The sequence below is a fragment of the Oncorhynchus masou genome, chromosome 13 (genome assembly GCF_036934945.1).
Source record: "Oncorhynchus masou masou isolate Uvic2021 chromosome 13, UVic_Omas_1.1, whole genome shotgun sequence".
NCBI lineage: Eukaryota > Metazoa > Chordata > Actinopteri > Salmoniformes > Salmonidae > Oncorhynchus > Oncorhynchus masou.
In genome coordinates this window covers 88,093,999-88,120,454 of record NC_088224.1, presented here as the reverse complement: position 1 = coordinate 88,120,454, position 26,456 = coordinate 88,093,999, and the positions used below count along the sequence as shown (strand labels likewise).

General features: G+C 44.7%; 1 protein-coding gene across 1 annotated transcript in view; it reads left to right on the top strand.

Annotated features, from left to right (window-relative positions):
* LOC135553465 (protein mono-ADP-ribosyltransferase TIPARP-like) overlaps window positions 1–26,456 on the top strand; it is a 62,618-nt gene that overhangs the window by 28,303 nt on the left and 7,859 nt on the right. Inside the window, exons 5-7 of the mRNA XM_064985573.1 lie at window positions 1,475–1,753; window positions 3,306–3,563; window positions 8,566–8,722. Of these exons, the coding sequence (XP_064841645.1) occupies window positions 1,475–1,753; window positions 3,306–3,563; window positions 8,566–8,722 (694 nt within the window). The remainder of the gene's footprint in view (window positions 1–1,474; window positions 1,754–3,305; window positions 3,564–8,565; window positions 8,723–26,456) is intronic.

The window sequence follows — 26,456 nt, the reverse complement described above, 5'->3', positions numbered from 1 at the left end:
TGGCAAGTCGGTTGGACATCTACTTTGTGCCTGACACAAGTCATTTTTTCCAGTAATTGTTTTACAGACAGATTATTTCACTTATAATTCACTGTATCACAATTCCAGTGGGTCAGAAGTTTACATACACTAAGTTGACTGTGCCTTTAAACAGCTTGGAAAAGTCCAGAAAATGTCATGGCTTTAGAAGCTTCTAATAGGCTAATTGACGTCATTTGAGTCAATTGGAGGTGTACCTGTTGATGTATTTCAAGGCCTACCTTCAAACTCAGTGCCTCCTTGCTTGACATCATGGGGAAAATCAAAATAAATCAGTGTAGAACTCCATAAGTCTGGTTCATCGTTGGGAGCAAATTCCAAATGCCTGAAGGTACCACGTTCATCTGTTCAAACAATAGGACGCAAGTATAAACACCATGGGACCACACAGCCGTCATACCGCTCAGGAAGGAGACGCGTTCTGTCTCCTAGAGACAAACATACATTGGTGTGAAAAGTGCAAATCAATCCCAGAACAACAGCAAAGGACCTTGTGTAGATCCTGGAGGAAACGGGTACAAAAGTATCTATATCCACAGTAAAACGAGTCATATATCGACATAACCTGAAAGGCCGCTCAGCAAGGAAGAAGCCACTGCTCCAAAACCGCCATAAAAAGCCAGACTACAGTTTGCAACTGCACATGGGGACAAAGATCGTACGTTTTGGAGAAATGTCCTCTGGTCTGATGAAACAAAAATTAAACTGTTTGGCCATTATGGCCACTGTTATGTTTGGAGGACAAAGGGGGGAGGCTTGCAAGCCAAAGAACACCATCCCAACCGTGAAGCACGGGGTGGAAGCATCATGTTGTGGGGGTGCTTTGCTGCAGGAGGGACTGGTGCACTTCACAAAATAGATGTCATCGTGAGGTAGGAAAATTATGTGGATATATTGAAGCAACATCTCAAGACATCAGTCGGGAAGTTGAAGCTTGGTCGCAAATGGGTCTTCCAAATGGTCAATGACCCCAAGCATACTTCCAAAGTTGTGGGAAAATGGCTTAAGGACAACAAAGTCAAGGTATTGGAGTGGCCATCACAAAGCACTGACCTCAATCCTATAGAAAATGTATGAGCAGAACTTAAAAAGCGTGTGCGATCAAGGAGGCCTACAAACCTGACTCAGTTACACCATCTCTGTCAGGAGGAATGGGCCAAAATTCAGCCAACCTATTGTGGGAAGCTTGTGGAAGGCTACCCAAAACGTTTGACCCAAGTTAAACAATGTAAAGAAAATGCTACCAAATACTAATTGAGTGTATGTAAACTTCTGACCCACTGGGAATGTGATGAAAGAAATAAAAGCTGAAATAAATCATTCTCTCTACTATTATTCTGACACCACACATTCTTAAAACAAAGTTGTGATCCTAACTGACCTAAAACAGGGAATTTTTACTAGGATTAAATCTTTTTCTCCCTCTCTTTTGTAGGACTCTTGGTGGCCTCTCCTCCTTTTCCCCCTCCTCCACTGTGGATCTGTCCCTTTCTCTCCCTCTCTCTCCATCCTCCACCAACACTCCCAGCGTATTCCCAGAGACCTGGTTACCCATGACAACCAGCCAGGACTTCCTGCAGGTTCCGGTATCCTGTGACGACCGGAGCTATCGGACCGTCTACACTCTCTTCCACAAGACGGTGTCCGAAACCAAGTTCCGCATCCTTAAGATCCTCCGCGTCCAGAATCCCTTCCTCTGGGAGAAATACAAGAGGTGAGTTATCATACCGTTATTACACAGGTTCACCTGTGTCCTCGTGGAGGTAAGGAGCTGTTTGACTTAGTAGTTACAGTTGTTAGTTGGTTATGACTCTCATGCGCTCTCATGACTGTCTGAATCACAGCTCATTTGTTCCTGTAGATAGATGGCTGGTGTGCATTGGCTGCTACACTGATCTCGCTTTAGGCCAGACCTAGGGAAAAGCCTGATGTCTGATCTCGCTTTAGACCAGACCTAGGGGAAAGCCGGATGTCTGATCTCGCTTTAGACCAGACCTAGGGAAAAGCCTGATGTCTGATCTCGCTTTAGGCCAGACCTAGGGAAAAGCCTGATGTCTGATCTCGCTTTAGGCCAGACCTATGGAAAAGCCTGATGTCTGATCTCGCTTTAGGCCAGACCTAGGGGAAAGCCTGATGTCTGATCTCGCTTTAGAACAGACCTAGGGGAATACTGATGTCTGATCTCGCTTTAGACCAGACCTAGGGAAATACTGATGTCTGATCTCGCTTTAGAACAGACCTAGGGAAAAGCCTGATGTCTGATCTCGCTTTAGAACAGACCTAGGGGAATACTGATGTCTGATCTCGCTTTAGAACAGACCTAGGGGAAAGCCTGATGTCTGATCTCGCTTTAGAACAGACCTAGGGGAATACTGATGTCTGATCTCGCTTTAGAACAGACCTAGGGAAATACTGATGTCTGATCTCGCTTTAGACCAGACCTAGGGAAAAGCCTGATGTCTGATCTCGCTTTAGAACAGACCTAGGGGAATACTGATGTCTGATCTCGCTTTAGACCAGACCTAGGGGAAAGCCTGATGTCTGATCTCGCTTTAGAACAGACCTAGGGGAATACTGATGTCTGATCTCGCTTTAGACCAGACCTAGGGGAAAGCCTGATGTCTGATCTCGCTTTAGAACAGACCTAGGGGAATACTGATGTCTGATCTCGCTTTAGACCAGACCTAGGGGAATGCTGATGTCTATCTGCTGTGGCTCTGAATGTGCTGGAAGGGGTCTGTTCCAGGCTAAACGACTCTGATGCCAGAATGCACCAGAATGCTTTCAATTGGGGCCGAAGAGGTCATTGAATTTGTGGTTATTGAGAGCAGTGTTCTAGGCTAATCTAACTTCTTCAAGAGCTAAGGTCCCACGTTGGTTAGCCTTGTGCTGTTTGAATATGACAGAAAGCCGGGCTGTGTACCTGTGTGTTCTGAACACGTACTTAGCTGCGCTCTCACCATTCGTGTCACCCACTAGTGAAGGTGAGTTCAGAAGAACAGGAAGTGGTTCCTTGATATATATTTTTTATACATCCGGTTGCCATAGATACGGCAGAAGGTGAGGATGAGTCACGGTGGGTAGTGAGAAGGTGATGATTGGTGGTGTGGGTGGGTGTGAGTGTTTGCTACTTGGTAGAAGCAGTGAATCATATAGACTGGACTATAGAGTAAAACCTTCAAGCTGTTTCACTGTATCCTGTTCAAAGTGTAAACATTCAATTACTAGACCTAAAGACATCATCCCCCCTTCGCTCCCCCTAACAGGAAGAAGGAGTACATGTCTCGTCGTCTCTCGGAGATGGACAGGATGCTGAGCGAGCGTCACCTTTTCCACGGCACCTCCACTGAGGTGGTAGAGGGCATCTGCAAACACAACTTTGACCCGCGTGTCAGTGGCAAACACGCCACCATGTTCGGACAAGGCTCCTACTTCGCCCGCAAGGCCGTCTACTCCCATAACTTCTCCAAGCGCTCTCCTAAAGGGATCCACTCCATGTTCCTGGCCAAAGTGCTCACTGGCAGGTTGGTATTCTTTATGGGATTACTATGTCCTCACTGACAGTCTTTATGGGATTACTATGTCCTCACTGACAGGTTAGTAGTCTTTATGGGATTACTATGTCCTCACTGACAGGTTAGTAGTCTTTATGGGATTACTATGTCCTCACTGACAGTCTTTATGGGATTACTATGTCCTCACTGACAGTCTTTATGGGATTACTATGTCCTCACTGACAGGTTAGTAGTCTTTATGGGATTACTATGTCCTCACTGACAGGTTAGTAGTCTTTATGGGATTACTATGTCCTCACTGACAGTCTTTATGGGATTACTATGTCCTCACTGACAGGTTAGTAGTCTTTATGGGATTACTATGTCCTCACTGACAGGTTAGTAGTCTTTATGGGATTACTATGTCCTCACTGACAGTCTTTATGGGATTACTATGTCCTCACTGACAGGTTAGTAGTCTTTATGGGATTACTATGTCCTCACTGACAGGTTAGTAGTCTTTATGGGATTACTATGTCCTCACTGACAGTCTTTATGGGATTACTATGTCCTCACTGACAGGTTAGTAGTCTTTATGGGATTACTATGTCCTCACTGACAGGTTAGTAGTCTTTATGGGATTACTATGTCCTCACTGACAGTCTTTATGGGATTACTATGTCCTCACTGACAGGTTAGTAGTCTTTATGGGATTACTATGTCCTCACTGACAGGTTAGTAGTCTTTATGGGATTACTATGTCCTCACTGACAGGTTAGTAGTCTTTATGGGATTACTATGTCCTCACTGACAGGTTAGTAGTCTTTATGGGATTACTATGTCCTCACTGACAGGTTAGTAGTCTTTATGGGATTACTATGTCCTCACTGACAGGTTAGTAGTCTTTATGGGATTAATATGTCCTCACTGACAGGTTAGTAGTCTTTATGGGATTACTATGTCCTCACTGACAGGTTAGTAGTCTTTATGGGATTACTATGTCCTCACTGACAGGTTAGTAGTCTTTATGGGATTACTATGTCCTCACTGACAGGTTAGTAGTCTTTATGGGATTACTATGTCCTCACTGACAGTCTTTATGGGATTACTATGTCCTCACTGACAGGTTAGTAGTCTTTATGGGATTACTATGTCCTCACTGACAGTCTTTATGGGATTACTATGTCCTCACTGACAGGTTAGTAGTCTTTATGGGATTACTATGTCCTCACTGACAGGTTAGTAGTCTTTATGGGATTACTATGTCCTCACTGACAGTCTTTATGGGATTACTATGTCCTCACTGACAGTCTTTATGGGATTACTATGTCCTCACTGACAGGTTAGTAGTCTTTATGGGATTACTATGTCCTCACTGACAGGTTAGTAGTCTTTATGGGATTACTATGTCCTCACTGACAGTCTTTATGGGATTACTATGTCCTCACTGACAGTCTTTATGGGATTACTATGTCCTCACTGACAGTCTTTATGGGATTACTATGTCCTCACTGACAGTCTTTATGGGATTACTATGTCCTCACTGACAGGTTAGTAGTCTTTATGGGATTACTATGTCCTCACTGACAGGTTAGTAGTCTTTATGGGATTACTATGTCCTCACTGACAGTCTTTATGGGATTACTATGTCCTCACTGACAGGTTAGTAGTCTTTATGGGATTACTATGTCCTCACTGACAGGTTAGTAGTCTTTATGGGATTACTATGTCCTCACTGACAGTCTTTATGGGATTACTATGTCCTCACTGACAGGTTAGTAGTCTTTATGGGATTACTATGTCCTCACTGACAGGTTAGTAGTCTTTATGGGATTACTATGTCCTCACTGACAGTCTTTATGGGATTACTATGTCCTCACTGACAGGTTAGTAGTCTTTATGGGATTACTATGTCCTCACTGACAGGTTAGTAGTCTTTATGGGATTACTATGTCCTCACTGACAGGTTAGTAGTCTTTATGGGATTACTATGTCCTCACTGACAGGTTAGTAGTCTTTATGGGATTACTATGTCCTCACTGACAGGTTAGTAGTCTTTATGGGATTACTATGTCCTCACTGACAGTCTTTATGGGATTAATATGTCCTCACTGACAGGTTAGTAGTCTTTATGGGATTACTATGTCCTCACTGACAGGTTAGTAGTCTTTATGGGATTACTATGTCCTCACTGACAGGTTAGTAGTCTTTATGGGATTACTATGTCCTCACTGACAGTCTTTATGGGATTACTATGTCCTCACTGACAGGTTAGTAGTCTTTATGGGATTACTATGTCCTCACTGACAGTCTTTATGGGATTACTATGTCCTCACTGACAGGTTAGTAGTCTTTATGGGATTACTATGTCCTCACTGACAGGTTAGTAGTCTTTATGGGATTACTATGTCCTCACTGACAGTCTTTATGGGATTACTATGTCCTCACTGACAGTCTTTATGGGATTACTATGTCCTCACTGACAGGTTAGTAGTCTTTATGGGATTACTATGTCCTCACTGACAGGTTAGTAGTCTTTATGGGATTACTATGTCCTCACTGACAGTCTTTATGGGATTACTATGTCCTCACTGACAGTCTTTATGGGATTACTATGTCCTCACTGACAGTCTTTATGGGATTACTATGTCCTCACTGACAGTCTTTATGGGATTACTATGTCCTCACTGACAGGTTAGTAGTCTTTATGGGATTACTATGTCCTCACTGACAGGTTAGTAGTCTTTATGGGATTACTATGTCCTCACTGACAGGTTAGTAGTCTTTATGGGATTACTATGTCCTCACTGACAGGTTAGTAGTCTTTATGGGATTACTATGTCCTCACTGACAGTCTTTATGGGATTACTATGTCCTCACTGACAGTCTTTATGGGATTACTATGTCCTCACTGACAGGTTAGTAGTCTTTATGGGATTACTATGTCCTCACTCACTGACAGGTTAGTAGTCTTTATGGGATTACTATGTCCTCACTGACAGTCTTTATGGGATTACTATGTCCTCACTGACAGTCTTTATGGGATTACTATGTCCTCACTGACAGGTTAGTAGTCTTTATGGGATTACTATGTCCTCACTGACAGGTTAGTAGTCTTTACGGGATTACTATGTCCTCACTGACAGTCTTTATGGGATTACTATGTCCTCACTGACAGTCTTTATGGGATTACTATGTCCTCACTGACAGGTTAGTAGTCTTTATGGGATTACTATGTCCTCACTGACAGTCTTTATGGGATTACTATGTCCTCACTGACAGTCTTTATGGGATTACTATGTCCTCACTGACAGGTTAGTAGTCTTTATGGGATTACTATGTCCTCACTGACAGTCTTTATGGGATCACTATGTCCTCACTGACAGTCTTTATGGTATTACTATGTCCTCACTGACAGTCTTTATGGGATTACTATGTCCTCACTGACAGTCTTTATGGGATTACTATGTCCTCACTGACAGGTTAGTAGTCTTTATGGGATTACTATGTCCTCACTGACAGTCTTTAGATCACTTTATGGACATCTTTATGGTATTACTATGTCCTCACTGACAGTCTTTATGGGATTACTATGTCCTCACTGACAGTCTTTATGGGATTACTATGTCCTCACTGACAGTCTTTATGGGATTACTATGTCCTCACTGACAGTCTTTATGGGATTACTATGTCCTCACTGACAGTCTTTATGGGATTACTATGTCCTCACTGACAGTCTTTATGGGATTACTATGTCCTCACTGACAGTCTTTATGGGATTACTATGTCCTCACTGACAGGTTAATAGTCTTTATGGGATTACTATGTCCTCACTGACAGGTTAGTAGTCTTTATGGGATTACTATGTCCTCACTGACAGGTTAGTAGTCTTTATGGGATTACTATGTTCTCACTGACAGGTTAGTAGTCTTTATGGGATTACTATGTCCTCACTGACAGGTTAGTAGTCTATATGGGATTACTATGTCCTCACTGACAGGTTAGTAGTCTTTATGGGATTACTATGTCCTCACTGACAGTCTTTATGGGATTACTATGTCCTCACTGACAGTCTTTATGGGATCACTATGTCCTCACTGACAGTCTTTATGGGATTACTATGTCCTCACTGACAGGTTAGTAGTCTTTATGGGATCACTATGTCCTCACTGGTAGTCTTTATGGGATTACTATGTCCTCACTGACAGGTTACTAGTCTTTATGGTGTCACTATGTCCTCACTGACAGGTTAGTAGTCTTTATGGTATTACTATGTCCTCACTGACAGTCTTTATGGGGTTACTATGTCCTCACTGACAGGTTAGTAGTCTTTATGGGATCACTATGTCCTCACTGACAGGTTAGTAGTCTTTATGGGATTACTATGTCCTCACTGACAGGTTAGTAGTCTTTATGGGATTAATATGTCCTCACTGACAGGTTAGTAGTCTTTATGGGATCACTATGTCCTCACTGGTAGTCTTTATGGGATTACTATGTCCTCACTGACAGGTTAGTAGTCTTTATGGGATTACTATGTCCTCACTGACAGTCTTTATGGGATTACTATGTCCTCACTGACAGGTTAGTAGTCTTTATGGATTAATATTACTGACAGGTTAGTGTCCTCACTGACTATGTCCTCACTGGTAGTCTTTATGGGATTACTATGTCCTCACTGACAGGTTAGTAGTCTTTATGGAATCACTATGTCCTCACTGACAGGTTAGTAGTCTTTATGGTATTACTATGTCCTCACTGACAGTCTTTATGGGGTTACTATGTCCTCACTGACAGGTTAGTAGTCTTTATGGGATTACTATGTCCTCACTGACAGGTTAGTAGTCTTTATGGGGCACAGCACAGTAACTCTTCACAAAACAGAGAAATGTGTTTTAACAAAACACTTCCAATACACAATAGACAACTACTGGTTAGTCATCCATGATAGATCCATTTGGTGAGACATAATCACACCATTAACAACACTCTGACTGGCAGAACTTCTTGTTCCTCTTTCCTGTGTCTCCAGGTTTACAGTGGGGAACCCCTCCATGCGTCGGCCGCCCCCACTCAGCCCCCGGGACCCCTCCAGTACCTGTGACTATCGTGAACAGACCAGAGACAACTGGGTGGACCCCCAGATCTACGTGGCTATTGACAAGGAGACCAGAGCTAAACCAAACCCAGTACTTTACTCATCCAGAACAGACCAGACTGAACCAAACCCAGTACCGTGGCTATCTGACACAGACCAGACTGAACCAAACCCAGTACCGTGGCTATATGAGAACAGACCAGACTGAACCGAACTCAGTACTGTGGCTATCTGACAGGAGACCAGACTGAACCAAACCCAGTACCGTGGCTATCTGACAGGAGACCAGACTAAACCAAACCCAGTACTGTAACTAAATGAGAACAGACCAGACTGAACCAAACCCAGTACTGTGACTATATGAGAACAGACCAGACTGAACCGAACCCAGTACTGTGACTATCTGATAGGAGACCAGACTGAACCAAACCCAGTACTGTAACTATATGAGAACAGACCAGACTGAACCAAACCCAGTACTGTGACTATATGAGAACAGACCAGACTGAACCAAACCCAGTACTGTAACTATATGAGAACAGACCAGACTGAACCAAACCCGGTACTGTGGCTATATGAGAACACACCAGACTGAACCAAACCCAGTACTGTGGCTATATGTGAACAGACCAGACTGAACCAAATCAGAGACACCCCGTACTTCACCATCAGTATGGGATATTAACCAGTACTGTCAGTATCTGAGACCTGAGCCCAGGAACCAAACAACCAAGACTCTGGATATATTTACCGTGGTTTCTCCCAACACCCGGCATCCACAGCAGCTCCCGTCTGTATTCTGTTGGTTTGAAGTCCTGGCTTATGGGGCTGCCATTCTGAGGCTTCTTAAACTGGACTGTAGATGGAGTTTCATTTGGACCCAGAATAGATATTTGCTCTGGTGTTTTGGATTCACATTTTGGATTCACATCGGAATTGAGCAGTGGACGGTGTCACTGAGACTCAGTGTTGGCGTGACAACATAACGTTTCTGTTTAAAACCAAACCCCCTAACACCCCCATCTCTTTCTTTCTCTCTCTTTCTCTCTCTTTCTCCCTCTCTCTCTTTCTCTCTCTTTCTCTCTCTTTCTCTCTCTTTCTCTCTCTTTCTCTCTCTTTCTCTTTCTCTCTCTCTTTCTCTTTCTCTCTCTCTTTCTCTCTCTCTCTTTCTCTTTCTCTCTCTCTCTCTTTCTCTCTCTCTTTCTCTTTCTCTCTTTCTCTCTCTCTCTTTCTTTCTCTCTTTCTTTCTTTCTCTCTTTCTTTCTCTCTCTCTCGCTCTTTCTCGCTCTCTCTCTTTCTCTCTCTCTCTTTCTCTCTCTCTCTTTCTCTCTCTCTCTCTCTCTGAGGGCAGACATGTTTTCTGAGACAAGCTGTACATATGTTCTCCTTGTTTATTTTTGAACTGCGTGCCTTTTGTTCATAAAAATGTTTATTTATGTTAGTTAATGTAACATTGAGTAAATAAAGAATATAAAAGAGAAAATCATTGAACTGTCCAGGGTGATTTATTGCCAAGTTTAATATTTCATTGGCAGTTGACTACACTATTTCTACAGCCTCAGCAACCTTTATGTAAGGCCGTAATGCTATTTGGTGTTAGTGATAATACCGGAGATGCCGGTGTTTTGAGGATACATTTCGTAGAGCGCCGGTAAATTGTGACAATCTACTGGTTACCAACATATTAAAACAGTGATTGACATGTTGTCATAAAAAATAAAAAAAAATTTAATGAATTTATTCACACTATTTAATCTTTCCACGAGTTATAGTCCCGACACAAATCTAGGGTTTCTACCCAAGGCGGCTGGTCGCTTGTTCTATTGGTTAGGTTGCCAGAGCCCTGACCCAGTCGTGTTATAGATTTCTATGGACTCGACCCAGACGTTCTAAATGTTTCGTTGCCAACATTCTTATCCCTTGCTTGATAGCTAGCCAACTATGGCTAACACAGTCAAGTCAAACAGTGCAGACGCGATTTCACCTGGCATAAAATATGTGCTCACTCGCCAGGACACTGTTCAAACGCGCTAGCTAACTATACAGCTAACGTTAACACAATCCTTTCAAACTGAAGCTGGAAAGACTGCAAACTATCTGCATTTTGTTTAATTTGAGCTGTTTTTTTTAAATCTTTCTTTGTATACAATATATCCAGAAAAATGATGCTGATTCATGATTTTGACTGGCTGAGAAAAGCTGTCTGTCTCACTCTGACAGCAAGGTTTATACAAATCTCCACTGTTGAAAACCAAATGCAAGTCTTAAAGTAAGGGGAGATGATGTCTAGATGCTTTTACAGTGGAGATCAAGTTGATATATTTCCTGGTTGGTTTGATGAGACAGTGTATTGCGCAGTGAGATGGAACAGGAAATAGGCATTTCAATGTCATAGCCTTGTGGCATAGACACTGGCTGGAAAGCAGTTTTATCCAATCAGCATCCAGGTTAAGACCCACCCATTGTATAAAATAGTATAAATTATGCATGATATTTGATACATTATAGCAGAAAACCATGATTATGGTTTCATGTGTCTGTCTGGTCACCCTGTTCTCATTTGAAGCATGTGGAGGCAAAATCATTTCCCTGTCAAGCCCTTCCCGGCCTTACTCTCAACACCAATCCCCCTTCTCTCTCTTCCTATTCTTTCCCTCGTCTGCCCCCTCCCTCTTCCCTCCCCTTTTGCGTCTCTCCCCCAGTCCCCAGAGTGCCTGTGTTCTGAGGTTAATGGAGTCCAGAACTCCAGAGAGCGGGCCAGGCAGAGGAGGCAGCCTTCCCCAGCCTGGAGGCAGCGTGCTGAGGGAACAACAGCAGGCCTCTTCTCCTCTCCTGGATCCCATCTAACCAAGCTCCTTGGCCAATCTTCCCTCTACTTGATTTATTTGAACAACAAAAAAACATAAGTCTCAGTAGTGATGTGCACCAGATTTATCTAACAGCTCATTTAAACCTGCAATTCCTCTCTATTTATCGTACGTTCTCTTGTTCTTTACATCATCCTCTCTGTTTCTCACATCACCCCCCCGGTTCATTTTTCTTCACAGCTCATGTTCTGCTGTAGCATCGCCTGTCCTTTATACACGCTCCTCTATATTCTCACAATCTCCCCCTCTCGCTATCTTTTGTTTTTTCTCTCCTCTGTCTCGGGTTACTGTGTCGTGTAAGTCTGTCGTGCTGAGCTCTGCTCTTCAGGCTGGAAAGGGGGAGGAGAAAGAAACTAAGGGAGGAGTTATTTTCTCTCTCTTCGTGCCTCCTTAAAGCTGCGTGCCTGTCTGTTCTCCTCGTGTGCATGCAAGATTGTGCAGGTTGCCTTTTTTTCTCCCCCCCTCCTCTCCTCCTCCCTTCCTCCTCTGTTCTGCCCCCTCCTCTCTTCCTCCCTCCTCTGTTCTGCCCCCTCCTCTCTTCCTCCCTTCCTCCTCTGTTCTGCCCCCTCCTCTCCTCCTCCCTTCCTCCTCTGTTCTTCCCCCTCCTCCTTCCTCCCTTCCTCCTCTGTTCTCCCCCTCCTCTCCTCTTCCCTTCCTCCTCTGTTCTCTCCTCTCTTCCTCCCTCCCTTCCTTCTCTCTCCCTCTCCTCCCCCCACCCATCTCTCTATTTCTCCTCCCTCTCTCTGTTCCCCCCACCCATCTCTCTATTTCTCTCTCTCTCCCCCCACCCATCTCTCTATTTCTCTCTCTCTCCCCCCACCCATCTCTCTATTTCTCTCTCTCTCTCCCCCCACCCATCTCTCTATTTCTCTCTCTCTCCCCCCACCCATCTCCCCCCCACCCATCTCTCTATTTCTCTCTCTCTCTCCCCCCCACCCATCTCTCTATTTCTCTCTCTCTCTCTCCCCCCCCTCCATCTCTCTATTCCTCCCCGTCCCCTCTCTGCTATGGAAGTCATGCAACGGGCACAGGCAGGCTGGGTTTGTTTGCCTGACTGCCCTCCAGGAATTATAGCTGGGACACAGAAACACTCCTTTATAAGCCCACAGGCTGTTGGAGCCACTGCAGAGAGGATAGGAGGAGGGAAGACCGAATGAGAGGAGCGATGAGGAGAGATCGAGAGGAGGATTATGACAAGGGAGGCTAATCGATTTAGGCCTGCTGAAGTGCGATACTGTACTAAACGTTGATGACTTATTGATCCATCCAGACTGGATTAAAACTCGCTGGATCGTGGATCGTTGAGGAAGCCTGTTCTGTCCCCCCCCCTCTCTCTTTCTCTCTCCCTCTCTCAGGCGTACTAAACACTGCAGGCAGCACTAGAGATATGAACTCACATACTGGTTTGCAAATAGTTATGTCAGACTGCAGTATAGGGTTCAGTGAATGATTAAGAATTCTGTTGTTGCTCCAATGAACGGCATACTTCACCACTTCTCTCTCTCATACATATACACACATCATTTCATTCTACTTGTGCACACACATATAACCAAATGATACTATATGCGTGTATATATATACACACACACACACACCTGTACTAAGTGACGTTTGCCTTCAGCTCATTAAAACTCAGTCTCAATTATTCAGTAGGTCTGAACAGGTTTTGTCTGGAGGAATAGAAGAAATATGGAGAGATGGAGGGATAGAGGTGAAGATGGAGACATGGAGGTGAAGATGGAGGGACAAAGGTGGAGATGGAGGTGTAGAGACGGAGGTGAAAGGGTGGTGGGGTGGAGGGATTGGGGTGGAGGGATTTGGGTAGGGGTGGAGGGGTTGAGATGGAGGGATATGGAGGTGAAGGGATATGGGGGTGGAGGGATTGGGGTGGAGGTGGAGGGATATGGGGATGGAGGGGTGGAGGGATGGTGGGGTGGAGGGATTGGGGGAGGGGTAGAGGTGGAGGGATATGGTGATGGAGGGATTGTGGGGTGGAGGGATTGGGTTAGAGGTGGAGGGTTAGAGGTGGAGATGGAGGGATTGGGGTAGGGGTGGAGGGTGGAGGGATTGGGGTAGGGGTGGAGGTGGAGGAATTGGGGTGGAGGGGTAGAGGTGGAGGGATTGGGGTAGAGGTGGAGGTGGAGGGATTGGGGTGGAGGGTAGAGGTGGAGGGATAGGGGAGGGGTGGAGGGATAGGGGTAGGGGTGGAGGGATTGGGGTAGGGGTGGAGGGATTGGTGGAGGGGTAGATGTGGAGGGATTGGGGTGGAGGGATTGGGGTAGGGGTGGAGGTGGAGGGATTGGGGTGGAGGGATTGGGGTGGAGGTGGAGGGATTGGCGGAGGGATATGGGGGTGGAGGAGTGATGGGGGAGGGGTGGAGTTGGAGGGTTAGAGGTGGAGGGTTAGAGGTGGAGATAGAGGGATTGGGGTAGGGGTGTAGGTGGAGGGTAGAGGTGGAGGGATTGGTGGAGGGGTAGATGTGGAGGGATTGGGGTGGAGGTGGAGGGATAGGGTTAGGGGGTGGAGGGATTGGGGTGGAGGGATTGGGGTAGGGGTGGAGGGATTGGGGTGGAGGGATTGGGGTAGAGGTGGAGGGGTTGGGATAGGGGTGGAGGGATTGGGGTGGAGGGATTGGGGTAGAGGTGGAGGGGTTGGGGTAGAGGTGGAGGGGTTGGGGTGGAGGGATTGGGGTAGGGGTGGAGGGATTGGGGTAGGGGTGGAGGGATTGGGGTGGGGGGTAGGGGTGGAGGGATTGGGGTGGAGGGATTGGGGGGGAGGGGTATGGGGGTGGAGGTGGAGGGATATGGGGATGGAGGGATTGTGGGGTGGAGGGATTGGGGTAAGAGGTGGAGGGATTGGTGGAGGGATATGGGGGTGGAGGAGTGATGGGGGAGGGGTGGAGTTGGAGGGTTAGAGGTGGAGGGTTAGAGGTGGAGATAGAGGGATTGGGGTAGGGGTGTAGGTGGAGGGTAGAGGTGGAGGGATTGGTGGAGGGGTAGATGTGGAGGGATTGGGGTGGAGGTGGAGGGGTAGAGGTGGAGGGATAGGGTTAGGGGTGGAGGGATTGGGGTGGAGGGATTGGGGTAGGGGTGGAGGGATTGGGGTAGAGGTGGAGGGGTTGGGATAGGGGTGGAGGGATTGGGGTGGAGGGATTGGGGTAGGGTGGGGGGTTGGGGTAGAGGTGGAGGGTTGGGGTGGAGGTGGAGGGATTGGGGTAGGGGTGGAGGGATTAGGGTGTAGGGGTAGGGGTGGAGGGATTCGGGTAGGGGTGGAGGGATTAGGGTGTAGGGGTAGGGGTGGAGGGATTCGGGTAGGGGTGGAGGGGTATGAAGGTGGAGGGATTGGGGTAGAGGTGGAGGGGTTGGGGTAGAGGTGGAGGGGTTGGGGTGGAGGTGGAGGGATTGGGGTAGGGGTGGAGGGATTAGGGTGTAGGGGTAGGGGTGGAGGGATTCGGGTAGGGGTGGAGGGGTGAGGTGGAGGGATTGGGGTAGAGGTGGAGGGTAGGGGTGGAGGGATTGGGGTAAAGGTGGAGGGTAGAGGTGGAGGTGGAGGGATTGGGGTAGAGGTGGAGGGGTTGTGTTAGGGGTGGAGGGATATGGGGGTGGAGGTGGAGGGATATGGGTGTGGAGGTAGAGGGGTGGGAGGGTAGAGGTGGAGAGATGAAGGGGCAGGGATGGGTGGAGTAACTTCGACCCTAAACCTATACAACGTTTTGGTGATGTAGGACATTTTGTCCTTTCCAGTATTTCCACTAGTGACTAGTGATGTTCAGGCCACATAACTCAAAGCTGTGCCCCATTCTGGCTTCAAGCTCGGTCCACAGCCTCTGTTTTAGTCACTCTCACACACACATTCACCCCTTTGTACCCTCCCAACACACATCTGTTCCCACACACATACAAACACACAGTTCTGTAGACATACACAGACACACACGGATACAGTATATGCAAACACACACACGTTCCTGCTTTAATCTTGGTCTATTTGCTCCCATGATGCCCAGCTGTGACCAATGAACATTCCAGTAGAGCCTTTTTTCCCTCTATCATTTCACATGTCTGCTCTGGGCCTTCAGGAGGATCAGTGGACAAATATGTGCAGGCTTGTGTCCGAACTTTGTTTGACCTTTTCATGGTGGACCCAGTACTCTTGTTCTGTTTAGACCCCACACTGAGGAAGGGGGTGGTGGATTAACATAGCATGGTTGTTTACCTCCACCTCGCCTTTGGGGGTCTTTCTCTCTGTGACCTATGAACTATTAGTCAACCTAAGTGCTTTTGTCCAGATCTGTCTGGCTGTGTGGTCTCTTGACTGTAAGACTGACGTTGGTGGCAGCTGGGTTTATCTTATATGACATTCATTGAGCACTCCTTTAGAAATGACAAGATCTCCCTGAGCTTAGTCCTGTCTATGATGATGTCACTTCTCATTTTATTCAAGAACAGCATCAGTCTTACTGGGCATGCTCTGTTTAAGCTCCACCTTTTGTCTCTTTCATAAACCTTTACATACCTAGTAAGTATTTCATTTCATCTCTTTTTAGTTACAGTGTCTGTCTGTCTGTCTGTCTGTCTGTCTGTCTGTCTGTCGAATTAAAGGGGAGGAGGGGGAGGACTTTTAAAATTGAAGGAATGGGAGGTTGGGGGGATAAGTCTTCTGAAATTGTCCATTGGAGTCAAAGCCAGGTGGGAACATTCAAACTGAACTCATCTGTTCAGAGCTCTGTTCCCTCAGCCTGGTGGATAAATCTTGTTCTGTTTAGAGCTCTGTTCCCTCAGCCTGGTGGATAATTCTAGTTCTGTTTAGAGCTCTGTTCCCTCAGCCTGGTGGATAATTCTAGTTCTGTTTAGAGCTCTGTTCCCTCAGCCTGGTGGATAAATCTTGTTCTGTTTAGAGCTCTGTTCCCTCAGCCTGGTGGATAAATCTTGTTCTGTTTAATCCAGATCTGTTCCCTCAGCCTTGTGGATAATTCTAGTTCTGTTTAATCCAGCTCTGTTCCCTCAGCCTGGTGGATAAATCTTGTTCTGTTTAGAGCTCTGTTCCCTCAGCCTGGTGGATAAATCTTGTTCTGTTTAATCCAGATCTGTTCCCTCAGCCTGGTGGATAAATCTTGTTCTGTTTAATCCAGATCTGTTCCCTCACCCTGGTGGATAAATCTTGTTCTGTTTAATCCAGATCTGTTCCCTCACCCTGGTGGATAAATCTTGTTCTGTTTAATCCAGATCTGTTCCCTCAGCCTGGTGGATAAATCTAGTTCTGTTTAGAGCTCTGTTCCCTCAGCCTGGTGGATAAATCTAGTTCTGTTTTATCCAGATCTGTTCCCTCACCCTGGTGGATAAATCTTGTTCTGTTTAATCCAGATCTGTTCCCTCACCCTGGTGGATAAATCTAGTTCTGTTTAATCCAGATCTGTTCCCTCAGCCTGGTGGATAAATCTAGTTCTGTTTTATCCAGATCTGTTCCCTCATCCTGGTGGATAAATCTAGTTCTGTTTAGATCTCTGTTCCCTCATCCTGGTGGATAAATCTAGTTCTGTTTATCCAGCTCTGTTCCCTCAGCCTGGTGGATAATTCTAGTTCTGTTTAGAGCTCTGTTCCCTCAGCCTGGTGGATAAATCTTGTTCTGTTTAATCCAGCTCTGTTCCCTCAGCCTGGTGGATAATTCTAGTTCTGTTTAGAGCTCTGTTCCCTCAGCCTGGTGGATAAATCTTGTTCTGTTTAGAGCTCTGTTCCCTCAGCCTGGTGGATAAATCTTGTTCTGTTTAATCCAGATCTGTTCCCTCAGCCTGGTGGATAAATCTTGTTCTGTTTAATCCAGATCTGTTCCCTCAGCCTGGTGGATAAATCTTGTTCTGTTTAATCCAGATCTGTTCCCTCAGCCTGGTGGATAAATCTTGTTCTGTTTCATCCAGATCTGTTCCCTCACACTGGTGGATAAATCTTGTTCTGTTTAATCCAGATCTGTTCCCTCAGCCTTGTGGATAATTCTAGTTCTGTTTAGAGCTCTGTTCCCTCAGCCTGGTGGATAAATCTAGTTCTGTTTATCCAGATCTGTTCCCTCATCCTGGTGGATAAATCTAGTTCTGTTTAGATCTCTGTTCCCTCAGCCTGGTGGATAAATCTTGTTCTGTTTAGAGCTCTGTTCCCTCACCCTGGTGGATAAATCTTGTTCTGTTTAATCCAGATCTGTTCCCTCAGCCTGGTGGATAAATCTAGTTCTGTTTTATCCAGATATGTTCTGTCTTCCTGGTGGATAAATCTAGCTCTGTTTTATCCAGGTCTGTTCCCTCATCCTGGTGGATAAATCTAGCTCTGTTTTATCTAGGTCTGTTCACTCTGCCTCAGCCTGGTGCAGTCCTGTTGACGTGGATCGGGGCATGTTCCCTCCTCTGCTTCCTGAAGTCAACAATCAACTCCTTTGTTTTGCTGAAGTTGAGGGAGAGGTTGTTGTCATGACACCAAGATGTTCACTTACCCCCTCCCTATAGGCTGACTTGTCATCGTCGGTTATCAGGCCTACAACTGTAGTGTCGTCATTAAACTTGATGGTGGAGTTGGTGTCGTGCAAAGCAACACAGTCGTGGGTGAACAGGGAGTACAGCAGAGGACAGAGGACACACCCCTGGGGGGGCCCCTGTGTTAAGAGTCAGTGTGGAGGAGGTGTTGTCATGCCGTGACCTGTCAAACTGAGAGCTGTTGAGAGAGGAGGCACATAACAGTCCTGGTGACTAAGAAAATGCACTCTGTTCACGCATGTGGGGGAAACAGGTGATATATATATCAGAGATATATATAATATATCAGGTGATATGCAGGTTTATTGCCTATTGCATTCACCAATCCAGCCAGATCAGGTCAGTGATGATCTCACAATAAAGAGGAAGGCTGGGTTCAGAAGGGCAATGGTGACCGTTCTGTCCTTTAGCTGTGGGTCGTGCCACAGCTACATGGCTTCTGCCTTAATGATACTCAGTGACATGACAAGTCAAGATCCCTCATCTCCCTGAAACACATGTTGCCTGTTTGTTACAAATGAATAATAGACTGCAGGTTTCTAGTTGTGCTTTAACATAGTGAATCTTTGTATTCTCAGACTGAGGCTGGTTGAGGGTGAACATTCTGGAACCTGTAGAGTTCTAGGCTCTAAAAGTGTTGTTTGGCTGTCCCCATAGGATAACCATTTGAAAAACCCTTTTTGGTCCCAGCCTTTTAGTTCCAGGTAGAACCCTTTTGGTTCTATGTTGAACCCTTTCCACAGAGGGTTCTACATGGAACCCAATAGGGTTCTACTTGGAACCAAATAGGGTTCTACATGGAATCAAAAAGGGTTCTCCTATGGGGACAGTAGTTGTGGATGAGAACGTTCTGCTGTGAGATCCCAGAACAACCCCCTCTCTCTGGGTGTTCCATAAACTGACATCTGGGGATTAGTAAGGGAGAGGTGGGTGGATGGAGGGAGGGAGGAATGGATGAAGGGAGCTAGGGAGAGAGGAAGGGGTGGGAGGACTCAGGAAGTGGCAGGGTTGGTAGGGGCTCATTCCCAGTGTATACAGGTGGAATTAATGGGAAGCAACAGGAAAGGGCTGAATGTGTTTTACCTCCCTAAAGCCTAAAGGATTACAACACACACAAGCTCTCTCTTTCTCGCTTCTCTCTCTCTTCATCTCTCTGTCTCACTCACTCACTCACTCACTCACTCACTCACTCACTCACATAAACTAACTCTGGTTTTCACACACATTACAAACTAAATTCATTGTGACATTGATAATCTCACTTCAATATTCAATATGCAAAACTAGGGCTAAGGACTGTACAGTATTGTGGTTTATGAATGAGAGAGGCTGCTATGCAATCCTTCTTTCCCCTGAGAGCCCCCAGACTGCTTCTCACCACCTGAGACAGTCTTTATCACAGAGAAGGGAGGGAAGGAGGAGGACTTCAAAGCGCATCCAAAAACTAGAAAAGAAAAGGGAAAGAAACAAAAGGCTCTTATCCTGGAAGGATCTCATGGCGAGGGTACGCTGAAGTGTTGCTTTGCCGGGGTGGGGGAAGAAGAGAGGAAGGGTGGGGGGAAGCTGAGAGGAGGGATGGGGAGAGAGAGAGGAGGGGCGGGAAGAAGAGAGGAAGGGTGGGGGAAGCTGGAGGAGGGAGGGAGGGATGGGGAGAGAGAGGAGGGGCGGGAAGAAGAGAGGAAGGGTGGGGGGGAAGCTGAGAGGAGGGATGGGGAGAGAGAGGAGGGGCGGGAAGCAGAGAGGAGGGATGGGGAGAAGGGGAGAGAGAGGAGGGGCGGGAAGAAGAGAGGAAGGGTGGGGGGAAGCTGAGAGGAGGGATGGGGAGAAGGGGAGAGAGAGGAGGGGCGGGAAGAAGGAGAGCAAGAGAGTGGCACCCATTTCCTGTTCTTAAGAGCTGGGAGGTACTTGGATATGCTGGGTTCCCTGTGGGAGAGGGCTGGCAGGGTGTTTGTGTGTGCGTACGTGCCACACGGTGTGAGCTCTCGTAGATGTGGATAAAGAGGAACAGGATGCTCAACCCTGCAGGAATGCGTACAGCCCAGCTATACGTCTGCAAAACTCAACCATCCCTCTCTCTCCCTATCTCTCTCTTGCCCTCTCTAGAGGGGGGATGGGGGAGAGAGAAATAAAGAGAGATGGTGAGAATGAAAGCAAGAGATGAATAGGAAAGGAGAGCCAGTGGGACATAATGAAGAACAGACAGACATACAGGAAGACAGAAAGGCAGACTGACAGACACAGGCAGACAGAGGGGATGACAGCAATAAGAGATATTTAACCTCCACCCCTCCAGTAGTTTTGATTTAAGAAATAAGAGTCATTACCTCAGGTTTATCTATAGATAGCCTCAATCAGTCACACACACCAAGTCTCACACATCCTATGTACGCACACACTCAATCAGACCACTTCCCTTTCTCTTTCTCTCTCCCTCTCTCTCCATCCTCTATCTCTCTCCCAAACTCTGCCCTGCCCTTTCTGTGTAAAACAGCTGTTCTCCATCCATTCAGCCCAACTCAGGGACAGACATCTGGCTGCAGCTGAGACTCAGTTAACTCACTACAGAAGGACATCATTCCAGGGACCTGCAGTCACACTGTCAGTCAGTCAAGTCATACAATAATTAGCCATCCAATTAGTTATTTAAATGTTCAACCAATTAGTTAGCAAGTCAATCAGTGAGCTAAAAGCTATGAGTTAGCAAGTCAATCAGTGAGCTAAAAGCTATGAGTTAGCAAGTCAATCAGAGAGCTAAAAGCTATGAGTTAGCAAGTCAATCAGAGAGCTAAAAGCTATGAGTTAGCAAGTCAATCAGTGAGCTAAAAGCTATGAGTTAGCAAGTCAATCAGAGAGCTAAAAGCTATGAGTTAGCAAGTCAATCAGTGAGCTAAAAGCTATGAGTTAGCAAGTCAATCAGAGAGCTAAAAGCTATGAGTTAGCAAGTCAATCAGTGAGCTAAAAGCTATGAGTTAGCAAGTCAATCAGTGAGCTAAAAGCTATGAGTTAGCAAGTCAATCAGTGAGCTAAAAGCTATGAGTTAGCAAGTCAATCAGAGAGCTAAAAGCTATGAGTTAGCAAGTCAATCAGTGAGCTAAAAGCTATGAGTTAGCAAGTCAATCAGTGAGCTAAAAGCTATGAGTTAGCAAGTCAATCAGAGAGCTAAAAGCTATGAGTTAGCAAGTCAATCAGTGAGCTAAAAGCTATGAGTTAGCAAGTCAATCAGAGAGCTAAAAGCTATGAGTTAGCAAGTCAATCAGTGAGCTAAAAGCTATGAGTTAGCAAGTCAATCAGAGAGCTAAAAGCTATGAGTTAGCAAGTCAATCAGTGAGCTAAAAGCTATGAGTTAGCAAGTCAATCAGTGAGCTAAAAGCTATGAGTTAGCAAGTCAATCAGAGAGCTAAAAGCTATGAGTTAGCAAGTCAATCAGTGAGCTAAAAGCTATGAGTTAGCAAGTCAATCAGAGAGCTAAAAGCTATGAGTTAGCAAGTCAATCAGTGAGCTAAAAGCTATGAGTTAGCAAGTCAATCAGTGAGCTAAAAGCTATGAGTTAGCAAGTCAATCAGTGAGCTAAAAGCTATGAGTTAGCAAGTCAATCAGTGAGCTAAAAGCTATGAGTTAGCAAGTCAATCAGTGAGCTAAAAGCTATGAGTTAGCAAGTCAATCAGTGAGCTAAAAGCTATGAGTTCCGACCGGTAATCAGTCACCTAATCAGCAGGTTTGGAGAGTAACTGTTACATGTAATAACTTACGTTACCAGCAAAAATATTTTAATCAAATTACAAATACTTTTGAAAAACGAGATGATTACTTCTTGGACTACTTAAAAATGTAGAAAGGATATTTCGTGGAAAAATACATGACACCTTTCTGTTTTCTCATGACATTCAATTCACTATTGAAAAAAACGCAAGTTTAAATTCATTCCACCTGATTCTGACCACCAATCAGAGACCACTATGATGACACACCAAATGATGACCACCAATCAGAGACCAATGTGATGACACACCAAATGATGACCACCAATCAGAAACCACTAGGATGACACACCAAATGATGACCACCAATCAGACACCACTATGATGACACACCAATCAGACACCACTATGATGACACACCAATCAGAGACCACTATGATGACCACTATGATGACCACCAAATGATGACCACTATGATGACCACCAATCAGACACCACTATGATGACACACCAATCAGAGACCACTATGATGACCACTATGATGACCACCAAATGATGACCACTATGATGACCACCAAATGAGTTTGATGGATCCTTTTTGTCTTCTTTTACTGCCTCATAAGGAGAAAGTAATCCAAAAGTAACAAAGTAATCAGTTTGGGTAATCCAAAAATTATGTTACTGATTACAATTTTGGACAGGTAACTGTAACAGATTAGAAAGTAACCTACTCAACCCTGCTAATACGTTACAAGTTAACAACTCTTTCAACCAATGAGTTTCGGAAACATTGATTGTGATGAAGTCTGGTGAGGAAAAAAGTTGTAAATGGAGGCTACCAATAAGTAACGATTAAACCAATTAGCCATTTCTCCAGTCATCCTTTCAGTTGGTTCCCATGTAGGTCATCTGCATGCTGCTTTTCATCAGGTACTATTGTTGTTTTCCTGTATCCATGTAGTCATCCCATGTAGTTTTGTCAGTTATAACGACCCATCTGATAGGCCTGATGCACATACGCATGGACACACTTACGCAAGCACACACACCGTAGAGAGAGAGAGAGAGAGAGAGAGAGAGAGAGAGAGAGAGAGAGAGAGAGAGAGAGAGAGAGAGAGAGAGAGAGAGAGAGAGAGAGAGAGAGAGAGAGAGAGAGAGAGAGAGAGAGAGAGAGAGAGAGAGAGAGAGAGAGAGAGAGAGAGAGAGAGAGAGAGAGAGAGAGAGAGAGAGAGAGAGAGAGAGAGAGAGAGAGAGAGAGAGAGAGAGAGAGAGAGAGAGAGAGAGAGAGAGAGAGAGAGAGAGAGAGAGAGAGAGAGAGAGAGAGAGATAGATAGATAGATAGATAGATAGATAGATAGATAGATAGATAGATAGATCTAAACTAGGCCCAGGGTTCTATACAAAGGGTTGTCTGTTCTGAACTTCCAGTAATCAGGACTTCCAGTGCCACCCCAGCAGATATGTTGCACTATGTTCTATAAGGGGCTTCCATCACACCACATTCATACTAAGTAGATAAAAATGTATAACAAAATGAATTCACATTCTATAATAGATCTAAATATTACAGCGGTTTCACCCTGTTTTCTAAGAGAGACAGGATCAACCTATTTCTGCTGCTGATATGTGGGAACAGGTGGGAGCCCCTTGGTGTCCCTTTAGAGCTGAGAAGAACAAAAAATTCATCTTCTTCCTTCTCCGTTCTGTTCACTGCTGCTGCCTGCGTAGTTGTGATTCTCAGAGGGTGAATGAAGCGAGATGGTAGGCAGGGTGTTGTCAAGGCAACCGGCTCGAGGGTCACCTCCATAAACACGATCACTGATCACTGCTGTACATGCGTCACCGGGCGAGGGTCACCTCCATAAACACGATCACTGATCACTGCTGTACATGCGTCACCGGCGCGAGGTCACCTCCATAAACACGATCACTGATCACTGCTGTACATGCATTCCGTTGTTGGAACCTTTCACGACAGAGGATTAGGAGTGGGAAAATAGGACTAGAATACAGAACCACTGGCAACAAAACTAAATCAACTCAGGCAATTTCTCAATCACTCTCAAATTCAGTCAGTTACTTAATAATTCTCAAATTCAGTCAGCTACTCACTCACATTTATAGGTTACACCTGTTAAAAACAGGATTTAAAAATCATGCTAACACAAACCTGGTAATTAAACCACAGAGGATTCATGTGGGAAATACCATTATGGGTCATAACATTACATAACATTATGGGTCATAACATTACATACCATTAAGAGTCATAACAATAAGGGTCATAACATTACATAACATTATGGGTCATAACAATAAGGGTCATAACATTACATAACATTATGGGTCATAACATTAAGGGTCATAACATTAAGGGTCATAACATTACATAACATTATGGGTCATAACATTACATAACATTATGGGTCATAACATTACATAACATTATGGGTCATAACAATAAGGGTCATAACATTACATAACATTATGGGTCATAACATTAAGGGTCATAACATTAAGGGTCATAACATTACATAACATTATGGGTCATAACATTACATAACATTATGGGTCATAACATTAAGGGTCATAACATTATGGGTCATAACATCACATAACATTATGGGTCATAACATTACATAACATTATGGGTCATAACATTAAGGGTCATAACATTACATACCATTATGGGTCATAACATTAAGGGTCATAACATTACATACCATTATGGGTCATACCATTATGGGTCATACCATTAAGAGTCATAACATTATGGGTCATAACATTAAGGGTCATAATATGATGGGTCATAACATTACATAACATTATGGGTCATAACATTACATAACATTATGGGTCATAACATTACATACCATTAAGAGTCATAACATTATGGGTCATACCATTATGGGTCATACCATTAAGAGTCATAACATTATGGGTCATAATATTAAGGGTCATAATATGATGGGTCATAACATTACATAACATTATGGGTCATAACATTACATACCATTAAGAGTCATAACATTATGGGTCATAACATTATGGGTCATAACATTAAGGGTCATAATATGATGGGTCATAACATTACATAACATTATGGGTCATAACATTATGGGTCATAACATTACAGTCATACCATTAAGAGTCATAACATTATGGGTCATAACATTACATACCATTAAGAGTCATAACATTATGGGTCATAACATTACATACCATTAAGAGTCATAACATTATGGGTCATAACATTACATACCATTAAGAGTCATAACATTATGGGTCATAACATTACATACCATTAAGAGTCATAACATTATGGGTCATAACATTACATACCATTAAGAGTCATAATATTATGGATCATAACATTAGAGTCATAACATTATGGTTCATAACATTATGGGTCATAACATTAAGAGTCATAGCGTTATGGTCATAACATTATCGTTCATAACATGACATAACTATAACGTTTCAGGTAAGACACAAATGCAGGTTGTGTTGAAGTAACAATGTTTATTACAGCAACAGTGGCAGGCAGGAAGGGATCAATAATCCAGAGTGGTTTGGCAAAGGTACAGAACAGCAGGCAGGCTCAGGGTCAGGTCAGGCAGAGGTTAGTAATCCAGAGTAGGGGGAAAAGTACAGAACAGCAGGCAGGGTCAGGGGCAGGCAGAGTGGTGAGGCAGGCGGGCTCAGAGTCAGGACAGGCAAGGGTAAAAAAAACCAGGAGGGTGAGAAAAAGAGACTGGAAAAAGCAGGAGCTGAGACAAAAACGCTGGTTGACTTGACAAACAAGACGAACTGGCAAGATACAAACAGAGAACACAGGTATAAATACACAGGGGATAATGGGGAAGATGGGCGACACCTGGAGGGGGGTGGAGACAAATACAAGGACAGGTGAAACAGATCAGGGCGTGACACATAACATTATGAGTCATAAAGTTATGGATCATAAAGAGGCCCCTACTGCATACTGGACCATATTCCAACTGAACTACTGAAAGAGCTGCATCCTGTGCTTGGCCCTCCTATGTTGAACATAATATCAAATCAAATCAAATTGTATTTGTCACATACACATGGTTAGCAGATGTTAATGCGAGTGTAGCGAAATGCTTGTGCTTCTAGTTCCGACAATGCAGTAATTGCCAACAAGTAATCAAGCTAACAATTCCAAAACTACTACCTTATACACACACAAGTGTAAAGGGATAAAGAATATGGACATAAAGGTATATGAATGAGTGATGGTACAGAGCGGCATAGGCAAGATGCAGTAGATGGTATCGAGTACAGTATATACATATGAGATGAGTATGTAAACAAAGTGGCATAGTTTAAAGTGGCTAGTGATACATGTATTACATAAGGATGCAGTAGATGATATAGAGTACAGTATATACGTATACATGTGAGATAAATATTGTAGGGTATGTATACATTATATTAAGTAGCATTGTTTAAAGTGGCTAGTGATATATTTTACATCATTTCCCATCAATTCCCATTATTAAAGTGGCTGGAGTTGAGTTAGTGTGTTGGCAGCAGCCACTCAATGTTAGTGGTGGCTGTTTAACAGTCTGATGGCCTTGAGATAGAAGCTGTTTTCAGTCTCTCGATCCCAGCTTTGATGCACCTGTACTGACCTCGCCTTCTGGATGATAGCGGGGTGAAGAGGCAGTGGCTCGGGTGGTTGTTGTCCTTGATGATCTTTATGGCCTTCCTGTG